Source organism: Pongo abelii, chromosome 4, assembly GCF_028885655.2.
Source record: "Pongo abelii isolate AG06213 chromosome 4, NHGRI_mPonAbe1-v2.0_pri, whole genome shotgun sequence".
NCBI classification, from domain to species: Eukaryota; Metazoa; Chordata; class Mammalia; order Primates; family Hominidae; genus Pongo; species Pongo abelii.
In genome coordinates, this window is record NC_071989.2 from 103,473,136 (window position 1) to 103,498,029 (window position 24,894).

Consider the following 24,894-nt stretch of genomic DNA (forward strand, 5'->3'; position numbering starts at 1 on the left):
GTTAGGAATGTTTTGAACGCAATCTAAAAGTATCAATACAAATACATTGGTATTACCAATATCAATTGTCAATCCTCAATGATAGTTTTTTCGTTTGTTTCTTTTGAGATGGAGTCTCACTCTGTCACCCAAGATGAAATGCAGTGGCGCGATCTCGGCTCACTGCAACCTCTGCCTCCCGGGTTCAAGCGATTCTCCTGCCTCAGCCTCCTGAGTAGCTGGGACTACAGGCACCCGAGACCACACCCGGCTAATTTTTGTATTTTTAGTAGAGGCAGGTAACCATGCTGGCCAGGCTGTTCTTGAACACCTGATCTCAGGTGATCCGCCCACTTCAGCCTCCCAAAGTGCTGGTATTACAGATGTGAGCCACCGTGCCTGGTCAATAATAGTTTTTATAATGATAGTTGTGTCATTATATGATATATGCAGGGCTATTCTGAATAGTATAGAATGGAAATAATTCAAATACCCAACATTCATTAAATGGTTGCTACCTCAAGACTATGGAAAAGTTTCTGTTCATTACGTTTGTAAAATGTGGATTCTATATTTAACTATGTAGGTAAAACTAATTTACAAAAATTATGTAAAACAATATAGTTTATAACCATCCAAAATTATATGTACACAAATGAGACTTAGAAAGGAATCTAGTAGTAAAAAAGCCCCCAAAACCTCCAAGTTAAAAAAAAACAAACTAGGAAATATTATTTCCGTAGGATTGTTCACTTATGTCTAATTAATTAAATACCAAGTTTATGACATGAATTGAAAGTATGATTGTGTATCATCTTGCTTACAGACTAGTGAAAAGTTTTACATAAATCAATTGAGTGTGCAGAAGAAGTCTCAACATCTACTATTGAAGACTCAAACAGGTCCTGATGTTGGAGAACTGATGGGGCAACCTGATGAAATCCTACATGCATGAGACTGCAGGACCCTCTTGGGGGGTAACTCGGATTCAGTAAGGCATCCCACTCTGACAAATCCAATCTGGTAGCAATGCCTTAATAATCAGAGGAGAGCTGTGATTCTGAGCACAGCCTGGGGTATGTCCCTCAGAGCTATCTTTGATCTCACATTCCACAGGGATTAGGAGTAGATGGGATGAGAAGGTAAGCCTTAAGTAGTCTTCCTAAACTTTCTAAGGCAGTGGACACAAGTTAGCTATACAACTAGGGTATTCCTTTCACAGACAGCAAAACAAAAAAGGGAAAAGAGGCATTCTCTCGGACTTTGCCAAAGATCTCTGGCTCTTTGAAAGTGTTGCTACATCAGTAGTGGTACCTATTGTGTCCAGAAAATAACCAAAACCGAAGCAGATCCCAAAGGAAACATGATGGTACTCATAGAAATAATTAAAAGGGCCAAGCAGATGCCACTTGCCAGGCTGCTTACCAGATTTGTTCCTGATAATTAGACACCCTGTGAGAATTCCCAAAAATACTTAGGAGACAGCAGATTCAGGCCTTTGTAGAGTTGAAGTTTTGCAGATGGGGCAAAGCCAATGAAATCCAGGTTATCATTATTCTTGTGATCCCACTTTCAATCATAGGTTGGCCAAGCTTGGAAAATCCTGGGTCACAAGAGAAAATGTATAGACCTTCTCATTCTAATAAAAATTTGAAGACTTTTGTGGGTAAATAGGAAATTTGTAAACTGAATCATTTAAAATGTATTAGGGGAGCATATTCTTTAAAAATAGCCCTAGATAAAATTCTTCTGTAAGGCAAATAATAATTTTAATAGCAAAAATAAATACCTGCTATATAGCTCATAAATATGTTTCAAAACAGATATATTGATAACATTTTGTTTCTTCTTAAAAATTCTTTAATTACCATATTTTACAATTCCAGTTGGGTACCATTAAAAAGGAGCAGGCAATGGGAAAGACTAATGGATGTCTTCAAATAGTTATAGTAAAGTAATAGGCTATATAGAAGAGAGAATCAGCAACATTAGCATTGTTATCCATGTTTGGGAGTTGCTGAGAGTTGGTTAGATGGTAGGAAGCAAAAATGGCCAGATTTATTTGTTGTCTGTTTCCCCTATCAGAATATAAGTTCCCTGAGTTCTGGGTCTTTGTTTTGTTCAAGGGTGTATTCCCAATACTGAGACAGTGCTTTTATATGATAGGCACTCAATAAATCTTTCCAGATGTTGGCGAGAATGCAGAGAAAATGGAACACTTATATATGGTTGGTGGTAATGTAAATTAGTACAACTTCTATGGACAACAGTATGGAGATTTTGCAAAGAACTAAAAATAGAACTACTACTCGATCTGGCAATCACGCTAGCATGTGTCCACCTAAAAAAAAAGAAATTATTATATCAGAAAGATACCTGCATTCTTACATTCATTGCAGCACTTTTTACAATAGCAAAGACATCATCCTAAGTGTGCATGAATGTGTAATTGAATAAAGAAAATATGGTGTGTATATACCATAGAATACTATTCAGCCATAAAAAAAGAATGAAATCTTGTCTCTTTTTCGTGAGACAGTATCTCTCTCTGTCACCCAAGCTGGTGCAGTGGTGTGATCAAAACTCACTGCAGCCCCAAACTCCTGGTTTCAAATGATCTTCCCACCTCAGTCTCCTAAGTAGCTAACTACAGGCATGTGCCATCATGCCTGGCTAATTTTCTAAAATTTTTATAGAGCTGGAGTCTGGCTATGTTGCCCAGGCTGGTGTTGAACTCCTGACCTCAAGCAGTCCTCCCACCTTGGTCTCCTAATGTGCTTGGATTACAGGTATGACCACACCTGGCCAGAAATCATGCATTTTACACAACATAGATGGAACTGGAGGCCATTATATTAAGTGAAATAACTCAGAAGCAGAAAGTCAATTACTGCATGTTCTCACTTATAAGTGGGAGCTAAATAATGCATAAACATGGACATAGAGAGTGGAATAATAGACACTGGAGACTCAGAAAGGTGAGAAGGTAGAAGGGGGTGAGGGATGAGAAATTACGTAATGGGTACAATATACAATATTTGGGTAATGATTGCACTCATAGCTTAACCTTCACCACTTCACAACATATCCATATAACAAAACTGCACTTGTACTCCCTAAATATATAAAAATAATAATTTTAAAAACCTTCCTGAATGAATACAATAAAATCTGTTAGTTACATCTCAGCCAAGTTGAAAAATTTTATCATTAAAAAATTCATTATGGAGTCAACTAACATATATGTAAATGCAAGCACCTAAGACACATAAGACACACATATAAATACACATAGACACACATGTTTTATCAGACATTACAGAAAGAAAACTTTTTCTCCCACAAAGCACTACATTTTAAAAACTGTAATCCGTTATGGTGAATACTGGCTCATGTGACACATCCCAACAACACGATATGAGCTCCATATGACCAGAAAACAGACACAATAAGAACATTTCCCTTTCTGCTGTTTTCTGGTAAATAATACTGACTATATTAATTGGAAACAGTCCATTATTGTATATAATTAATTGCAGACAGTCTATTATTGTACATCTCTGAGACTAGAAAATAAATGTGTAGCAGGTTTATGGGGGTAATATTGATAAATACATGAGTAAGGTAAATGTAGATATGTAATGCAGTAGAGATCAAAAGAATATACATGTAAACAATTTCAAAATACTTATTTTTAAAAAGCAATCCCTAAAATTTTTTTAAAGCTGTATATCAAATTGGTTATATAATAACACCTAGAAAGGATTTATTTGGAGTGAATTTAAAACACAGTACAAGACATTCCAAGGACAATAAACCAAAAAGACATGTTAAGTCTCATTCAGTCATTTTCTTGTTAGTATTAATATTGGTTTTGTTATTTGAAATTATGTTTCTTATAGTGCAGGACAAACACATTATTGGGTTAATAATGTTAGGAATCAAAAATTTCAGTGTAAGAGAAGACCCAATTAGAAGACATACTTGCAGCCACCAACAAGCATATGAAAGTATGTTCAACATCACTGATAATTAGAGAAATGCAAATCAAAAACACAATGAGGTACCAGATACAGAAAACGTGGTATATAACCACCATGGAATACTATGCAGCCATAAAAAAAGAATGAGATAATGTTTTTTTGCAGCAGCATGGATAGAGCTGAAGGCCATTGTCCTAAGCAAAATAATGCAGGAACAGTAAACCAAATTTTACATGTTCTCACTTATAAGTTGGTACTAAACAACGAGAATACATAGACACAAAGAGGGGAACAACAGAGACTGGGGTTTTCTTGAGGGTGAAAGTTGGAAGGAGGGAGAGGATGAGAAAAAATATTGGGTACTATGCTTAATACCTGGGTAATGAAATAATCTGTACACCAAACCCCCATGACAAGGGTTTACCTATATAACAAACCTACACATGAACCGCTAAAATAAAAGTTAAAAAAAAGAAGATCAAAGAACAATGTAAAACGCTGTAATGTTAAACAGAATTGGAAATATCATTGTAAACTCATGATTTTTAAGAAAATATTTTTCCTACATGTACAGGCTGAAATGGCTAGAATCATGGCCAACCCAGCAGAAAAGAGCACCCTGGTATCTAAATTCTGGGCTTTAATACCATTTGTTAGTACAATGAACCAGGACTTCTAAAGAAATATGTGATACCAAGTCTGGGGCAGGATAAGCACAAGGTGAGCCAGGGAGATCTTATGCCAAAAAGTTAGAATAATTTTGAAGATTAATGGAGTCCTTTTAAAAGGAAACTCAGGACCGCCTGAGCTGGTTCCTACTGGTCTTAGTTGTGATGATTTGGGCTTTGCAATGGAAGAATCAGGCCATCATCATGCTAATCTAGTGGTCAATATTGACATCACTAATATGGGACAAACAGATATTATAGGTTTCCTAATGTAATGCAATATGAAGTATGTACCATCTATGATATATTCCAGTCAAAAATGTTCCAGCATGATCTAACTTTTAGATTTATCTTCCAGTTTCCCAGAAATATAGGAGATAGATGAACAGCCTAAATAAGAGCTTCTCAAACTATAGTGAAGCCAATACTTTTATAGATTAAAAGCAAATTACCTTTTAAAAAACACATTTTTAAAAGACAAACAATATTTCTGGTTTATTTTTTAATCTATATATAGTCAAATAAAACTGTCTTTTCTTTTTAAAGCTTCCGATTTTCCTTTTAAGAAGTTTTTTTTCTAGGCCCTCAGTTATACATGTGGTCTCTCTAATTTCCTTCTGTTTCTTTTCTTTAAAAATTCATTTATTGGTGAAACCCCATCTCTACTAAAAATACAAAAAAATAGCTGGGCCTGGTGGCAGGCGCCTGTAATACCAGCTACTTGGGAGGCTGAGGCAGGAGAATGACGTGAACCTGGGAGGCGGAGCTTGCAGTGAGCCGAGATCGTGCCACTGCACTCCAGCCTGGGTGACAGAGCAAGACTCCGTCTCAAAAAAAAAAAAAAAATTCATTTATTATTTCAACATTTCCTTCCATTAACACTTTATTTTTAATAGGCTGTTACTTTCATCCATCTGAATATCCAATTGTTTTAGTACCACAGATTAAATAAACTATTGTTTTCTCATTGATACAAAATACCACTTTTGTCATATATGTTTATATATAAACACATACACACATATATGTTGGGAACTATTTCTGGGATTTCTATGCTGTCTCACTGATCTATTTGTCTCTTTCTATGTCATTAAAATACTGATTTGACTACCGTGGCTTAATAGTATGTTTTACTTTCTGTTAAGGCAAGATTCTCACTCTTTCATTCTTTGTAGTAGTGTTTTTTCCCCTATGCTAATCTCAGTTTTTCTGCTAATTTCTCAGATTTTCTACAAATTCAGTATCTTCAAGGGGTTAAAAAAGATATTTTTATCTCTTCTTTTTCCATGTTAATGCCAATTATTTTATTATCCTATTTTATTGTGTTTGCTAGAACTTTTAAAACAATTCTGAATAATTATTACAGCAGGATCACCTATGTTGTTCCTGTTTTCAATTAAAATGGCTTCAATATTATACTGTTTACTAAAGCCAACACCAAACATTATTCTAAATAATCTTTATCATATTTAGTTTCCTTCTATGCCGATTTTGGTTTTGTTTGTTTCTGCTGGGAATGATCATCGAATTTTATCAACTTCCATTTCATAATCTATGAATATGATCACTTTTGCCCCTCAATTTGTTGACATAGCAAAGTATGTATTGGCTTTCCTGATATTTAAACTATTTTTACATTTTTGGAAAAAAGAATTTGTATTTGATTACAGTGTATTCCTTTGACATCTTGCTAGATTTCATTTATAATTTTTGCCACTGTATTCATAAGTGAGATTGGTCTATGGCTTTCTTTTGTACTTAACAGATTGGTATTACATTTTTGTGAATATGAATTGAAAAGGTTTGCATCTTTCAGTGGTGCCTGAAATAATAACATCAGAATATTTCAAATTTCTTTTTCTTTCTTAAAAACAGAGGCATAATTTACATATTTTTTTAAAAAGCTAGTTAAAACTCAGCTGTAGAAATATTTGGTCCTGATATCTTTTTAGAAGCTAGTATCACCAACTTTCAAATTTTTACATGTGGTAATTTGTACATTAAAATTTTCTTATTTGGGGATCGGTTTTGGTGATTTATGTCTTACTAAGAAATACTCATGCAAAAATTTCAAATATGTTGCCACAGAACTGCATTTAATTTTTAGTCTTCTGGATCTATATTATTTCTAATCTTGTATATTTTTTCCTTTTTCTTTAATCTATGCTCAGGAAGAATTTAAGGTTAAGTACAAAGTTCCCTTACTTTTAGTTTTTCTTCTTTAATAATGAAAGTACTCTAAATATGCCTTTCACTATATCCCATTTATTTTTGAAAGAAGAGTTCTTTTCAATGCTTCCTTTGGTTTCTTTTTGCTCCAAGGACATCTTAATTACATTTTATAACTTCCCAGTAATTAAGGTTTAATATTATATTATTATTTCTTTCTACTTGATTGGCTTTTAGATCAGAGAATATGGTCTATAAAATCTCCGCTTTTTCTGATTTTAAGGTTTTCTTTGTAGCCAACTACATACCAATTTTTTCACAAATGTTCTAAATCATACGAAGGAGACATATTACTCTAGTCAAATAATGCAAGAATACGATACATTGAATTTATTGATTGTATTATTCAATTCTTTTATAGCCCACTAATTTTTGCCTGTTAAATATATTACTGAAAAAGAAATGTTAAAGTCTTCCACAAATTGTATTTTCATCAAGTTTTCCTTGCATTCTTCATCTTCTTCATTGTTTTTGTATTATATCAAGGGCTAGCAACAATGTAGAGCTCAGGAATGCTCATGCACTGGTAGCAAGAATGTAAACTGGCATGCTTACTTTAAAAAACAATTAGTATCATCAAGAACAACTGAAGATACCCACAGCTGTGATCACTGCTTCCAAACCTAGAAATATCCCCACCAGCACCAGGAGACCTAGATATGAGAATGTTCACTGCTACAATTGAAATATTAAGAAATTGTAAGCAACCCAAATATTCATCAACTGTAGAATTCATAAATAAAGCATAATATATCCATAATAGCTGCTGTACAGCAATAAAAATGAATGAATTATAACTACATGCAACATAATGAATAAATTTCAGGGATGTAATAATTTTGAATGAGAAAAAAGCAAGGTACAGAAAAAAACTCAAGATTTTATTTATATGAAGTTCAAAAACATTTAAAACTAAACAATATGTTAGAACATATGTTGTAAAACTATAAAGAAAACCTTGAAAAACCATTTCTTTCATTAGTAACTTGCTCACATTTTGAGATGAATGTTTGATACCTGCATTCTGTAACATTTGAAAAAGTTAACTATATATAATATTAAATATTCCCCTGATTAAAAAATAGGTCTTATTTTAGCCTTAGAAAATTTTGTGTTATAAATATATTTTAAATTGACATCTTTCTCTTTTTTGGATCTTAACAATCTGTAGTCATCACTATCCATTTGAGTATCTCCTGATAGAATCTTCCATGTTGGAAATAGGCAAACTATAATTGAAGCATTTCAAGAAAAGCAAAGTCCAGACCAGGTGGCTCACACCTGTAAATTCCAGAACTTTGGGAGGCCAAGGCAGGAGGATTGCTTGAGCCCAGGATTCTGAGACCAGCCTGGGTAACACAGCGAGACCCCATCTCTTCAAAACATAAAAAAGTAGCCTGGTGTAGTGTCACACACCTGTAGTCCTAGCTACTCTGGAGGCTGAGCTGGGAGGAACACTTGAGCCCAGGAGGTCCAGGCTGCAGTGACCCATGCTCACACCACTACACTCCAGTCTGGGAAAGACAGCAAGACCTTGTCTCAAAAAAAAAAAAAGGCAAATAAATAAGTATTACATACATTTTAAGTATATATATGTAAGTATATATAAGCTCCATATATTGTTACGATCTTTAGTTAGAAGTCTTAGATTTATCTACTTAGATGGTAACCTCTGCAGAGCATGACTTAAAGTATAGATTTTGTATTTTAATCCCTTCAGCTATGGTCATAGAGTATATTACTTAATTACCTAGCTACTTAAGCAAATTTCTTTGGTCAAACCAACAATGTTGAAACATAATGAAAAAGAAAACTGGCCATTTTATGTAAATCTACATAACTATAAAAAAGAAAAGTATCATGTTCACTCAACAGTGCTAAAAATAAAAATGCTAAAGGAAGCATCCCACCCTTTCTTTTAAACCCAACACTGGCAGCAAGTTGATGATGATACCTCTTCAGGAGGGAGCCCGGACATGACATAATTCACTATGTGTGAATTTATCTAAATTTTCCATGAAACTAAATGTATTTTCAGCCAATACGAACCAATCATCTTAGAGATTTCTCAATTACTTTGTACAAAAATAATTCTTACATGTGAAGGATTGAAGAATATGTCACTTCAAAATATGCCACTTTGACATAAGAATTATTTCGAACTGAAGTCAATTAAAAAGAAACAGACACAAGAACAGCTCTCTGCCTTCCCCTTTCTACCAGGGAGGGCAGGATAATTCTTATTTGTCCAAGACAACTCTAGATTTAGCCCAGAGATGGCACCAGAGGAAGCTACATGACACACCAATCCAACAAAATAATAATATAATAAAATCACTAATTATTGAAAGCTACTAATCTAAGTATTTAATATATGGAATAGGCATCATTTAAAAAAATTTAAGTGATGTGTTTTCAGATGTGAAAAAATATACAGTACATACAGTATGAAGTGTTTATACCACATCTACTGCATACATGCATGTGACAAAGGCTACTATATTTCAATATGAATTTCTGTATCTCATAGTGCTATTATAAATACTATTTTGTAGGTAAGAGTTTATGGTCATGAAAAATAATAAAAGTAAGGCACATATTATCAACTCCTGAATAATGTCCTGCAGCTTTACCATGTCAAGTCAATATTTATATTTCTAGAGCAGTAGTTCTCAAACTTTTTAGTCTTAAAAACACGTTTGGCCAGGCTCAGTGGCTCACGCCTGTAATCCCAGCACTTTGGGAGGCTGAGGCGGGCAGAGCACTTGAGGTCAGGAGTTTGAGACCAGCCTGGCCAACATGGTGAACCCCTATCTCTACTACAAATACAAAAGTTAGCTGGGCGTGGTGGCACCCACCTGCACTCCCAGCTACTTGGGAGGTTGAGGCAGGAGAATCGCTTGGACCCAAGAGGTGGAGGTTGCAGTGAGCCGAGATCGCGCCGCTGCACTCCAGCCTGGGCAATAGAGTGAGACCCTGACTCAAAAACAAACAAACAAACACATTTACACTCTTATATATTGTTGAGAACTCCCTAATAGCTTCTGTTTATGTGAGTTATATCTATTTATAATTATCTCATTAGAAACAAACCCTGAGAAATGTATGAAATATTTGTTAAATCATATGATATGCAGCTTCTTAGATAGCCCAATGATCCCTGCCTCCTGGTCTTCATGCCCTGGTGTAATCCACTTCCCTTGAGTGTGGGCTGGACTTATTAATTCCCTTGAATACAGCAGAAATGATGGAATGTTACTTCAGATATTAGGTTACAAAAAGGCTGTGGCTTCTGTCTTGCTCGCTCTTTCCCTCTCTGAATCCCCATCTCTATCTAAGGAAAACCAGCTACCATGTTGAGAGTTGTCCTATGGAAAGATCCATGTGGCAAGGAACCAATGTCTCTGGCCAACAGCAATGAAGACCTGGGTCCTGTCAATTGCCATACAGTGAGCTTAAAAACAGATCCTCACACAGTCAAGCCTTAAGATGACTGTCACCCCACTGACATTTAATTATAGCTTTGTGAGAGACCCTGAGCCAGAGATACCCAACTAAGCTGCACCTGGACTCCTGACCCACAGAAACAATAAGATAATAAATATCAACTGTTTTAAGCTGCTAAATCTTGTGGTAATTTTTACATAGTAAAATAAAACTAATACAATTCATTTAAAACTAACAAAATAATAACATTTTCTATGAAAAATAACTATTTTCTAAAATAAAAAATGTAGTAAGCCGAGTGGTACTGTTTGCATTTTTGCAAATCTCTTCAATGTCTAGTACCATAGAAAACATTTGTTTCCTATATCTGCTTCTGAATTTAAGCTGTTGCAGTACATTGTTTTGGGTGAAATACATAAGGAAAATCCTGCTTCACACTGATATGTAATTGTAAAAGAAAGGAGTATTGTAACAGTTTTTCCAGATAACAGTGGGCATTACTCTTTGATCCTACAGCAGCACTCAACAAATGATGCCTCGGCACGGTGGCTCATGCCTCTAATCCCAGCACTTTGGGAGATCGAGGCAAGAGGACTGCTTGGGGTCAGGAGTTTGAGACCACCCTGAGCAACATAGCAAGACCCAGTCTTTACAACAAATTAAAAGAATTAATCTGGTGTGCAGGTGGCTGAGATGGGAGCAGCACTGACTCTAGGAGTCCAAAGTTGCAGTGAACTAAGAGCTAGGATTGCACCACTGCACTCCAAGCCAGGGGACAGAGCAAGACCCTGTCTCCAAATGAAACAAAACAAAACGAAAAGGTAATTTCTTAAAGATTAGGTGCAATCTAAATACCATATCAATGGACTTTTTATGCTCTGTTACATTAAAATTTATAAATCTATCCTCCACTTTGAATGGCTCATTTACTAATGCATAATTTTATAACATCATGCATTGATTATTTGAATAATATTGGTTCTCTCAATATCTTTGCATAGCAAATTACCCCAACTCAGCAACTTAAAACAATAAACTTTTGTTATCTCACAGTTTCTTTGAGTAAGGAATTTAAGAGTGGCTTAGCTAGGTGGTTCTGGCTTGAAATCATTCAAGAGCTTGCAGTCAAGCTGTTGGCTGGGCTACGGTCTTCTTAGGACTCAACTGAGAGATGGTCCAATTCCAAGCTCACTCGTGTGCCTTTTGGCTGCTTCAGAAGATCTACTCCCAAGTTCACTCCCATGGTTGCTGGGAACCCTCAGTTCCTTACCATGTGGCCTCTCCATAGACTGCTTCAGTGTGTCCTCAGCTGGCTTCCCTCTCTCAGGGCCACCTCACAACCTGGCGGATTGTCCCATGGTGAGCAGTTCAAAAGAAACAGGGGTGGCAAGGAGAGACACACACAGAGAGAAAGACAGAGAGAGAACAAGATAGTCCGCTCAAGATGGGAGCCATAGTCATTTTATAATTAATCTCAGTATGATAGCTCATCACTAGAGACAATCAACTCCACAATCAAGGGGAGGGAAGGTAACCTCCGCCTCTTGTAGGGCGCTGTACTGAAGAGTGTGTAGCCACAGCTACACAACCACCACAAATTGTCAAGCTCATCATTGTGGATGCAAGTTTTCCCAAGTTCTAATTTTTGCTTTAAAGCTCACATTTATCCCTGGCAATAAACACTGTCAATTGTTTTCCTTGAAATGACAGACTCGCTTCTTTTACATTCGAGAAAATACCTGCCAAATACCCAGCTCCCTATAAGCATAGTTGGGTGTTTTTGTCAGTCATTCTTTCAAGTGAAAATGACATTCCATGAAAATGACATTCCACGAAAAAAAAAAAAAAGTAGCTCACAGCTCAAACAATTACACAAGTACATTTCCTTGAGGCAATCATGTGTTTCAGTAAGCAGCAGAAGTGCCTATGCTTACTACTTCATATTTAATTACATGGAATGTTAAAAATGATGTGTACCCTGGGGTCAATATTTAATATATGTACTCAAGCTTCTTAAGTAAAACTGATTTCTTCTATTTTCTTTTGGTACATACTAGAGTGCTTGGGACTTTCATTTGGGAAAATCACTGTGGGAAGGAATAAATAAGGCATTGCTTCATGGAAAAAGGTGTGCACTGCGATCAGATGGGAATTACATTGAAATTGGCAGAGAGGAGGAAACATGGGAGAGGAAAATAAGCAGACAGTAGGGCTGGAATGAAATGAGCATGTTATGGTCTAGAGTAAAGAGAGGGAAGGCTAAGTTCACAGCAAGCTGTGGACTTGATGCAATCATCTGTGAAGGGAGCCAGTCTGAAATTCTCACAGCAGGCTCCATCTGAAGGGGCAGTGTCAGGCAGACTCCTAGATGCTCAGGGACTAGATTATTATCTGGCCAGAAATGCAGTAGAAGTTTCCCAGAAGGCTTCCAAGAGACAAATAACCTCAGGTTATTTGCCACTCCTAAGGGCACCAATGTCAGTCATAACCATGCAGTTAAGTAAGAGCTTTTCCTATCTTACCTTTTCTCTTTCCCTCTTGCAGCTTTGAAGAGGCCAAAAGCAGAAACTGATGAGGGAGAAGGGGAGCTGAGGAGAGGAAAAGCAGCTGACCAAAGTTCCCTCACTCTTCCACTGTAGACTTCCAAGCCTGGAGCAAAACTCAACGGGGAATGGGAAGAAGTTTTGAATGAAATGAGATTAACATTTGGTTTATTACATCGAACTGGACTCAATTACAAAAATAAAAAGACTACTACTTATTACCTGAGAGCAACAACAAAATTATCATTATTTATTTATTAATTACAGCAAACTCAACTCAATTACTAAAAAAAAGACTATTCATTTACTACCTGAATGCAACAACATAACTATAAAATCTCCCTGAGATTTGAAAGGGGTGGGAGTGGAGCACTGTGAGCTGGAACAAACAGAAGGCGCAGGCTTGAAGGTCAGTGGGAGCTTTCAGCATGCACCCTGCTCAGTTCACCTCATTTAATAAAGTGCTTTCAATGCCTGCGATTCACTGAGCTTCTATTTTTGCCAGGTTGAGGGTCTGCTGGGTATATTTTAATGAAGGAACAAATGTATTTATATTTAGGGGAATGGTGTTTCATACTGAATGTAACCAGGCTAACCTGAGTTCATATCCTGGCTCTGCTACTTAAACAATGTGGCACATTTGTAAATCTCTTGGACCCTCGGTTTTCTCATCTATAAAATGGGGATAAATTATGCCTACTTCACAGGGCTATCATAAAGAGTAAATGAGCTAATATATGTACGGTAAGTATCACAGTGCCTGGTATACAGTGAGCACTCCATAGGTAGCATCAAGGATTATGATCATGCTCTAGTGCGGTGACCTAGCCAATGGGAAACATTTACCAGGAACTAGTGCACAAAATAGACTGAAGAGGAATCAAGACTAAGAGCAGGGAGAAAATTGAGAAATATTTAGCAACAACAACAAAAAATGTTAACACAGTAGCCATAGAAATAAAATAGAAGGGACAAATATAAAGGATATTTGAGAGGAAAATGGACATAAGAGATAACTGCTTAGACATATATGGTAAATAAAAGTGAAGGAAGAGTCCAAGGCAGCTTACATTTTAAAGGCTTGGTTGGATTGGAAAATAGTAGAAATGGGAGAAATATGGAAATTGCGAGTGAGCAAGTTTAGTGGGTGAGCGTAGTGGGAAGAAATACTGGTTTTGTTTTGCTATATTTTGAATTTAGAAGACTCTGAGAGTTTCAAGTACAAATATCTTATAGTTACTTGAAAAGTTATTCATTCATTCATTCATTCATCTAATATTTCTTGAAAGCCTACTTTAGTGTCAGACACCATGCAAAGATCTAGCAAGAGCAATCTAGTAAAGAGTTGGAGTTTGAATGGGACATCTGGGCCAGACAGAAAGATCTGGGGACTTCAACATAGAACTAGCCCCCGAAACCATGGATATTAATCAGTTTTCTATGAAGAGCATCAAGAAGAAAAAACTTATGAAAATATTAACAGTTAGGGAGTCATGAGGAATGATCAAAGGGGTGGAAACTAAAGCAGTGTCTCGTGTTGTAATTATTTTTATATTAAATTCTAACCACCTATAGTTTATAATATTTAATCATGTCAATAAAGCAATTTCATAGTAGCTATCTATATTTTTAAATTTTTATTTTAGATAGTAGTGGATGCCCATTTGCCCTTCATGCAGTTTCCCCCAATAACTACATTTAAAAAAAATTTTTGTTTTTGTTTAGATGGAGTCTCACTCCATCACCCAGGCTGGAGTGCAGTGGTGCAATCTTGACTCACTACAACCTCTGCCTCCCAGTTCAAGTGATTCTCCTGCCTCAGCCTCCAGAGTAGCTGGGATTACAGGCGTGCGCCACCATGGCTGGCTAATTTTTATATTTTTCATAGAGACGGGGTTTCACCACGTTGTTCAGGCTGGTCTCAATCTCCTGACCTTGTGATGTGCCCGCCTCAGCCTCCCAAAGTGCTGGGATTACAGACTTGAGCACCGCGCCTGGCCAAAAAAATTTTTTTAGAGGCGAGATTTTGCCATGTTGGCCAGGCTGGTCTCAAACTCCTGGCCTCAGTGATCTGCCCACCTTGGCCTCCCAAAGTGCTGGGATTACAGGCATGAGCCACTGTGCCTGGCCCCAATAACTACAACTTATATAACTATAGTACAATATCAAAACCAGGAACTTGACATTGCTATAAACCACTGACTTGATTCAGATTTCACCAGTTTTACATGTACTAGTGTGTGGTATAAGTGTAGTTCTAAGCCATGTTATCATATATATGGATTCATATAATTTTCATCTTTAATTCTTAAAATATTTTCCTTTTTATCACTCCAGTTACTTAGATGAGGTGAAGAATCCACACCACAAGAATTTGAAAAAACAATTTTTGTAGTTTACTGATACTCCCTAATGTTCAAACATTATAGCAAAGGCCACAAAGATTTTTAAAACAGTTAATTAACAAGTAACACGTATGTATTTTACACTATTTTACAGTACTTTATCTGTAAAATGTGAGTTATGATTTCTAAAGTCCCTTATAACTCTGAAATTCTACAATTCTAGAATTCTAATTCCTAGGTCACTTAACCTCTTGATATAAAACAGAAAATTGTGGCAACTGCAATAATTCTTTGGAGGCAGGGTCAGTCTCTTACCTTATCAGGCCAGTGTCCAGTGGGACAGAATTAACCACTGTCTTACTGTAGTAAAAACACTCTGCTAGCTTGGGAGATTTAACCAGGTTCCCACAGGAACCTGCTTCTCCAAGAGGGCTTTGTAAACCTTTGATAAGGGGAGAATAAACTAATCAATAGTTGCTCTAACAAAAAATCTACCATTTTTTTGTAATAAAAATATTTTTATCATATTGTTTTAATAATATTTTAACTAAAACATCTATACTGGTAGCATATAGTATATTGGTATTGAGCTTCATTCCCACTCACTTAAATCCAAATCTGTAGTATTCTGATCTTGGCTAGACAAAGAGAAAGCATCCTCAGTTTAGGAAGAAAATAATATTAAGCTAGTTGTCAAGAAAATTATTTATAAACTAGATCCACCCAACAGGTCTATAATTTATTTCATGAAAATAGTGAAAGCTTTTGTGCTTAGACAAAATGTTGGAAGATCCCTATAAGTAAGATCAGTGTCAGAACAAATATTTGCATGCTGAGAAAACACCACTTTGTGAAAGTTTCCATGAGGTGTAGACTTTGTACAACAGTTACATTTGGGAGCTTGACAGACCTCATATGTTTTACAGATTGATGGCAATACACAGCAATCATAAAGCTAGATTTCTAATTCAGTAATGTTCTAGAAAAAAACAGTAACAACAATAGTGGATTACATAATTTGATGATATTGTTTTACTGAACAAAAGTTAATGGAGTATATTTCAATCCTTAAAGAATTGTTCAGTAGCTTTTTCCGTTTTAAACTGTACCAGTATTTCCATTTCACGATACCGAAATTCTCTCAAGGGGAAGCTTCAGAGCACATAGGACTCGCTTTCAGTCACCAGAGTCAGCAGAGGCACAAAACAGAAAGCCTTCTCACTAAGAGGAGCAGAACATGACACCCTAAAACCCAGCTGTTAAAAAAAAATTATGGCAAAACCAAAACACACACACACACATTTTTCATGTTATCTTCAAATTTTTGGCAGAGAACCACAGCACATATGGGGCTCAAAAAGTAGTTTGTCCTCCTATTTAAAAATACGTATCTAATTTGGAAATATCCATCAAGGGATAGAATTCACATAGAGACCATTTGCAGAGCACTTCCAGGCACAACTCTGGGAGAGAGGCCTGAGTGTCCCCAATTTACAGATGCTCAGAGGCATCAAGTGACTTTACTCCATCACTCAGCTGCCCAGGGGCAGAAATAAAATAAGAACCAATTTGTCTAACTCAAAAATTTGCTGCTCTTAGATATATTCTACATTACCATCTACAAGTCATTCCTGTATCTTTATTTAAATAGTCAGAGGCCAGGCACAGTGGCTCACACCTGTAATCCCAGCACTTTCAGAGGCCAAGGCAGGACCACCACTCGAGACCAGAAGTTCCAGACAAGCCTGGGCAACATAGCAAGACCCCATCCCTACAAAAAAAGTTTTATAAATCAACTGGGCATGGTGGCACACACCTATAGTCCTAGTTACTTTGGAAGTTTAGGAAGGAGGTTTGCTTGAGCCCATGAGTTTGAGGCGCAGTGAGCAATGATTGCACCACTACATTCCAGCCCGGGTGATAGAGCAAGACTCTGCTTCAAAAAAATAAAAATAAGAAAGAAATAGAGCAAAAACTCTACTGAGGAACATTCAGCACTTCACTCCTATAGTTTGCATTTACTTCACTTATTTCTTTAAAATTTCCTATAAAGTACCATTTGCATTAAATCTGAAGTATTTTTCATTTGACTAAGTCTAACTATATGTTTGAGTATTATTTTCTGTTCTTTTGGTAAAGGAAAGTTTAAGTATAAGCAGGGGAAAACAGTATTTGGAACATATTTAGCAAAGGGCTAAAATCCTCACTTCATATGGAATTCATAAATAAGTACAAAAACATTCAAAATTAGGGAAAATGGCAAAGAACTTATACAGATGATCACAAAGTATTTGTCTGTTTCTTTAACAGATACTTTCTGAATGTCTACCATGTACTCTATGCTGTGCTATGTATTAGGGATAGAATAAAAAAGTATTTATTGACTCCATGCTACATTGTTTAAAAAATGGTTTATTTAGGGCTAGGCACGGTAGTTCATGCCTTTAATCCCAGTACTTTTGGAGGCTGAGGCAGGTGGATCCCTTGAGGTCATGAGTTCGAGACCAGCCTGGCCAAAATGGTGAAACCTCGTCTCCACTAAAAATACAGAAATTAGCTGGGCCTGGTGCCACGTGCCAGTAGTCCCAGCTACTTGGGAGGCTGAGGCAGGAGAATTGCTTTAACCTGGGAGGTGGAGGCTGCAGTGGGCCAAGATCGCACCACTGCACTCCAGCCTGGGCAACCAGAGTGAGAGCCCATCTCAAAAAAAAGTAAAAAAAAAAATTCATTTTTCAAAAATATCTGGAAGGATATATATCATATATTCATAAATATATCTGGAAATGTACATATCAAGTGATTATCAATGGGTGGTTGGATTTATTTATTTGAAACAGAATAGTAAACATGTATTTCTTTTGTAATAAAATAGTTTCATAAAAACTAAAAACCTATAGACATTAATCACTCAATTATTTCACATATTGTTCAGAGTTTTTGGTAATACAAATGTATTTCTTTTTTCTTATACATGGAAGATAGACTCCAATAGAAATGGACTTCTTCATTTTATACCACTATCATCCCCTTCCTGTATTCTACATTCAAGACCCAACAGACACACAAACACTGACAAATGTGCATGCAGATACACAAATAGAAGATTGTCTCCCTCACAGTGCATACACACACATACACACACACACACACATACACACACACACACACACACACACACAGAGACAAAGTCTCACTTTGATGTAAGTGAAAAAAGAGTCTGGCAGAGATCTGATGGTTTTGACCTTGGAAATAGTTTTCATTATTCTCTACATTTCTCTAGATTTTTCTTTCATTTGCAACCCCTGAATGCAATATTTTTCATGTTTGTGTATTATAAAATGTACAAATTCTTTCACTGGAAAAATAGCTCTCTGTCTGACCCCTCTGTTTGTTTTTGTGCCTAAATAATCTATTCTATTAGCTCTGGGTGTTAGACAGTCTAAGGACACGTGGCAGACACATGACTGTAGCAGCTGCTAGTCTAAGGAGATGGCAAATCTTTCTGTGGAATCAAAACAGATTAATATGAAATAGTTGATAGGAGGTAGTAATTTTTTCCACTTAACTTTTAAAATTATTTTATTTAGACTCATGTATAGAATGTTACATGTCAATCTATAAAAATAGTTTTAAATAAAATATAGGTCTCCTTTAAATGATTATAGGTCTCCTTTAAATAAACTATCAATTAAAGAGTTAAAACCAGCCCCATAATATGTTCCTTATAAATATATTGCCTTAAAAATAAATCAATAAACATATTGCCTTAGTCCATTTGTGCTGCTATAACATAGTACCTGAGACTGGGTAATTTACAAAGAACAGAAATTTATTTCTCACCGTTTTAGAGGCTAGGAAGTCCAAGATTGGGGCACTGACATTTTGTGAGGATCAGTCTCCTTTTCCAAGATGGTGCCTTATTGCTGCATCCTCTGGAAGGGAAGAATGCTGCATCCTCATATAGTGGACGGGACAGAGGGTCAAGAGAGTGTACCCTTCAAACTTGAGCCCTTTTATAGGGGTATTAATCCCATACATGAGGATAGAGTACTTTTTTGTTTTTTTGAGACAGAGTCTCCCTCTGTCACCCAGGCTGGAGTACAATGGCAAGATCTCAGCTCACTGCAGCCTCAACCTCCCAGGCCCAAGTGATCCTCCCACCTTTGCTTCCCGAGTAGCTGGGACTACAGGTGCACACCACCGCATCTGGCTATTTTATTTATTTATTTATTTTTATTTTTTGTATTTTTTGTAGAGATAGAGCTTTGCTATGTTGCCCAAGCTGGTCTCGAACTCCTAGGCTCAATGATTCGCCCACCTCAGCCTCCTAAAGTGCTGGGATTACAGGTGTGAGTCACCATGCCCAGCCAGGATGGAGTACTTATGACTTAATCACCTGCCAAAGGCCACATCCCTTAATATGGTTGCACTAGGGATAAAGTTTCAACATGAATTTTGGAGGGGACACCATAATTTAAACCATAGCATATATAATTAAGTATTTCATTCATGCAGTTCAATAATTCCATGTTACTGGCATGTCAATGACCATTTAAAAATATATTTATGGTTTAATCACAACGAAAAGTTCTCTGATTTTCAACTTTTTCAGTTTTATGTACAGAACTAAGTGATTAAAATTTTTCTTTAAAAATTCAATAAAGGTCAGCTGGTAATAATGTGTATGAAGTACACTCCTCTAATATAACTTTATAAAAAGAAAATGAATTGAGTATTTGTGGGAAGCTTACTTTAAACCCAACTCTATAATGATTATAAAGTAGATTAAATTTTACTGTAATCTAATAGTTACCCAGTTTTTTACTTCAATATGAGAAGCCTTTTCATTTTCAATGATTATTTTACAGCTAATAACTGTCAAGAAACACACAAACATTAACTAACATCTCAACAAAAGAGTTGATCAAAATCTATCTCAACAGAATTATATCTCTAGTGTTTTTCCATGGGTTTTTATTACTCAGAAACCTTCCCAGATTTTCTTTTTTGATATTCCAAAAGGATTTAGCCGTCTCCTTACTTTTCTGTTTCTGTAAGGAAAGTAAGGGATGCTGGGAGGAGAAAGGGAGAAAAGACAAAATGTTACCTATAATGTTTGGGGGCTCAATAATTCCTAAAACATATCCATGGACCTCCTCCCACTCCCAGCAAAAACAAAAACCCATCTCTCAGACCTTTTTTCAGACTGATTCGTAACAGATCCTTTAATGGCCCACTTGAGTCCATTAGGCTATGAAGTCTTCCTGAATAAGGAGAGAATTCACTTACTTCCTAGAGGAACTGCCCAGTTGATATGGTTTGGATTTGTGTCCCCACCCAAATCTCATGTCGAATTGTAATTCCCGGTGTTGGAGGAGGGGCCTGGTGGGAGGTGATTGGATCATGGGGGCGGATTTCCCCCTTGCTGATCTTGTGATAGTGAGTTCTCAGGAGATCTGGTTGGTTAAAAGTGTGTAGCACCTCCCCCTTCCCTCCCTTCCTCCTGCTCCAGCCACAAATGAGTGGAGACGTGCCTGCTTCCTTTTCACCTTCTGCCATGATTGGAAATTTCCTGAGGCCTCCGCAGAAGCAGAATCCTGTGCAGCCTGCAGAATTGTGAGCCAATTAAATCTCTTTTCTTTATAAATTACCTAGTCGCAGGTATGTCTTTATAGTGTGTGAGAACAGACTAATACACCAGTAGATAATCTAAGGTAGATCTCCTTTACATCAGACAGGTAAATTAAGTTGTTTCTCTCCCTTCTCATTCATTTCATCATTTAAGTAAATTCTTAAATTCTAATTTTTTTCTTCAGTAACTAGAAAAGAGGACAATTTCTCCCCTTCTCAGTCTTATCTAAACAGAAACTCTGAATACATTATCTAATCCTTCAATAATATTTATTGTTTTATATGCACACAAATACCACATTTGCATATATATATAATTTTGTATGCAAAGTATACCTTTATTAATATTTGTTTAATATTTTGACTTTAATCTTAAAGAGACAATAAGATCCCTGCTATCAGAAACAAGTCTTCTCAAGTTACTTGTATAACATAACAGGGCAATGTAGAGTTTGATTTTGCCATTTTGACCCTACTATTTTTGGCCCTGAGGGTATTTTGATAGAAAAGCATTTTTTAGTAAAAATATGCAAATCATAAACTAACATTAGTGAATCTTAGAATTCTTTAGTCAGCTAAATTATCATTCAAGAATAAAAGTGAAATGAAAGCTTATTTTCAGACAGAAATCAGAAGAATTTACCATGAATAGGCCCTAGCTGTGAAAGAACTACTAAAGGAGGAATTTTAGGAACAAGGAAATCTTGGAGGAAGAATGAATGTGAGAAAGAATGATGAGAAAAGAGAGTGATTAACACATGGATTAGTTCAAACAGACATGGACCTTTAGAACAAGAATAATTGTTGTACCTGAGCGAGTTAGAAAAACGCCACACTTTGAGACGAATTAAGAGTCCTTTATTATCCGGAGACTGAGAGATGGCTAACGCTCAAAATTCTCTCGGCCCCGAAGAAGGGGCTTGATTAACTTTTATACCTTGGTTTAGGAAGGGGGGGTCTAGTTAAAACAATTTTATAGAAGTAAAGTAGTCAAAAAGTTAAAAGGATAAATGGTTACAGGAAAGTAAACAGTTCCAGGTGCAGGGGCTTTAAGACTATTACAAGGTGATAGACCCGGGGCTTTGGGCGTTATCAATCGGACGAATTCCTGGGAACTGCAGATATAGCTTGCCACAGTATCTTATCAGTTAATTGCATTCTTGGATGTGCTGGGAGTCAGCTTGCACAAGTTAAGTCCTTGAGGAAGGGGCTGCCAGTGAAAGAGCCAAGATGGAGTCTGTCTGGCTCTCTTAGCTAAGGGAGAGTCAATTCAGGTGGAAAAAAGGCTAGGTGATTAAAGGAAAAGGGAGAGTCTAAAAACAGATTTAGTAAAAACCAGGTTGGGCATTGCATTCCCCACTTGTGTTTTTGGGGAATCAAATCGTTGATTCCTCAGTTATAACAAGGGGGTTATATTGAGTCTTAAGATACATAAGTTTGACAGAGGCTGTGCATTGTTTTACAAAATTAAGAAACCAATTTAATATACAAGGCTCAAAAATTAAACTTAATAGTATGATGAGGAGAGGTCCAGCTAACCCAGTGATTAAAGTAGTTAGCCAGGGGTTCCAGTTGAACATGTTTTGATACCAGGGGATGTTATTTTCTCATTCCTGTTGGTGCCTATCTAGATTTTCTCGAACTTTTGGAGTGTATCTTTTATGACTAAGGATGGTGGAGGAACAGTTAAATCAACTTTGTCAGGGGGTTTCTGGAACATAGGGTCACCTAGAGCAGTCAAAGGTCCGATTGGCTTGGGTGGGCTCCATGAGACCAGGATTTTTTTTTGGATGGTGAACATAGTCCCAACATTAAATCCTGGGATATAAAATCTTAATTCCCATGACATGCCATAATATTATTGAGTTGTATTAGGGTCATGGACAGTTATAGTAAGAGGATTACAATTTTTTCTAGTACATAATTTAGGAAGAGAAGCACGAGTTATGGAATGAAGATCTGGTTGATCCCCCAAAGTAGGTGGCTAAAGTTACACATGTCCAATCAGGGCAGAAAAACTGATAAGTATCTTGACAGCTAGTGTCAGGGTGATTCCCAGGAGAGAGGTAAAAGTCAACATTTTGGAGTTCTTTTTCTGTACCTTTGGAGCTTCCACATCCAGTTTGGCTCCCAGAGTGTCCAAATCCTGCTGCAAGGTCAACACTTTCTGCTCCTATGACCGGTAAGTTGTGTTGTTCTTCATGGGTGCGAGCTGGTTCTGGGAACAGTGCACATAAATCGACTGCAAAGGTGACTTCCTTGGAAGTACCGGCCCTCCAAGTAGTGTTGGCGAATACACGTCCTGTTGTGAAAGAGGTGAAGAGGAAGGAGTAGGAAGGCACAGAGGACATAATAGGCGAAAACAAACAAGATAAGTAAATAAAAAGAATTAATCTAACAGTTTCACCCGACTTAGACGCAGTTTTAAGGGGCCTGATCCAGGCTTGGGGACCCATGTTTCTAGTTGGGCTCTGTTGGCCTTTTTGATGTGGGAGTGATGAATCCAAGCAGGAATTCCATCCACCTTCAGAGCCATTGGCATCGTGAGGATGACAGTGTTAGGTCCCTTCCAAGCAGGAGTGAGTCCTTCTCTCTGGAACTTTTTAATAAACACTAGGTCTCCTGGCTGGAATGAATGGCAGGGCCCCATCTGTTCAGGAATTGGATTGGGATGGGCTCCTCGAACAAGTGGCAGAATAATATCTTGTACCTGTTGGAGAGACTGTAGGTACTACAATAAATTAGCTTGTGATATTTCTGCCAAATGGGCATCTCTTAGCTTAGGCAAGATAGGCGGTGCCTGCCCATACATAATTTCAAAAGGCGATAACTCAGGCTGATAAGCGGTGCACCTTACTCTAAGTAGGGCTAAAGGAAGGAGACTTACCCAACTTTCACCGGTTTTTAAAATTAATTTTGTAAGAGTGTTTTTTAGGGTGCAGTTCATGCATTCTACCTGCCCAGAGCTCTGGGGTCGATGGGCACAATGGAACTTCCACTGAATGTTTAATGTCTTACTGACTGACCGAGCTATGGACGAGGTGAAGGCAGGTCCATTATCAGACCCTATGGCAGCAGGCAGCCCGTATCGAGGGATGATTTCATTGAGTAAGAACTTATTACCACATTGGCAGTTTCGTTTTTGGTAGCAAATGCTTCAGTCCATCTGGAGAAGGTGTCTACTAGTACTAGAAGGTATTTGTACTCAGCCCAGTGTGGTTTTACTTCTGTAAATTCAATTTCCCACTTTTCTTCTGGCAAGTGTTTTGGAGACAGTGGCCTGGGCTGGGTTTAGGACCTTGCTTGGCATTTACCTGGGCGCAGGTTGTGCACCAGAGAGCTGCTTGATCTGTTAGGCTTTGAAGACGGGATTCTTCTTTGTTTTTGATAGCCTTTCCTGCTGAGGTGAGTAACCCACGCTCCTGGTAGATGGCTCCATGTACATGCACAGTAGCAAAGGCGTACCTGCCATCAGTGTAAACGTTAATACGTTTATCCTTACCACATCAGAGAGCCTGAGTGAGGGCGATCAATTCAGCTTTTTGCGCTGAGGTGTTTGCTGGTAAAGCCTGAGCCCACAACACATCTGTCTCCATGGTAACAACTGTACCGGCCTTTCATACTCCCTTCTTGAGAAAGCTGCTACTGTCTGTGAACACAGTGGTGTCCACCTTCTCTAGGGGCACACCTTGAAGACTGGGTCGGCCAGTTTCGGTAGTTTCTGACAGTTCCTGACAGTCATGGAGAGTAGCTGGATTTAAACACCATATGGGAGAAAAAGTCAAACGAGGCTGATCTAACAGTAAACTGATACTGCAGGATGCGAGCATTTGACATTCATTGGCCAGAAGCACTTTGAAGTAAAGTCTCTATGGAATGAGGAGTTGTAAGGGTTAAATTTTGGCCCAGAGTTAACTTATCAGCCTCTTGGAATAGGCTTGCTGTAGCCACTACTGCTCGTAGACAACTTGGCCATCCAGAGGCCACAGGATCCAGTCTCTTAGATAAATAGGCCACTGGGCATCTCCAGGGTCCTAAAGTCTGAGTAAGCACCCCTTTAGCAACTCCC

General features: G+C 37.3%; 1 protein-coding gene across 1 annotated transcript; it reads right to left on the reverse strand.

Moving 5' to 3' along the window:
• Positions 1-876: 876 nt before the first annotated feature.
• Positions 877-23,176, reverse strand: LOC134761503 (uncharacterized). Its single transcript, XM_063724585.1, has 5 exons — positions 22,927-23,176; positions 15,510-15,636; positions 12,829-12,955; positions 9,718-9,835; positions 877-1,582 (listed from the first exon to the last, which is right to left on the reverse strand). Exons 1-5 carry the CDS (start codon positions 23,174-23,176, stop codon positions 1,470-1,472), a joined length of 735 nt encoding a protein of 244 aa, XP_063580655.1. The 3' UTR covers positions 877-1,469.
• Between the last annotated feature and the right edge of the window lie 1,718 nt (positions 23,177-24,894).

Coding starts and splice junctions, on each gene's coding strand:
- LOC134761503 (XM_063724585.1), bottom strand. CDS start 23,176: ATGTCCTCTGTGCCTTCCTACTCCTTCCTCTTCACCTCTTTCACAACA. Junction 9,836..12,828: donor GCAAGAGGGAAAGAGAAAAG/GTAAGATAGGAA, acceptor TTTTTGAGTCAG/GGTCTCACTCTATTGCCCAG. Junction 1,583..9,717: donor CCAAGTAGCTGGGAGTGCAG/GTGGGTGCCACC, acceptor CTTGTGACCCAG/GATTTTCCAAGCTTGGCCAA.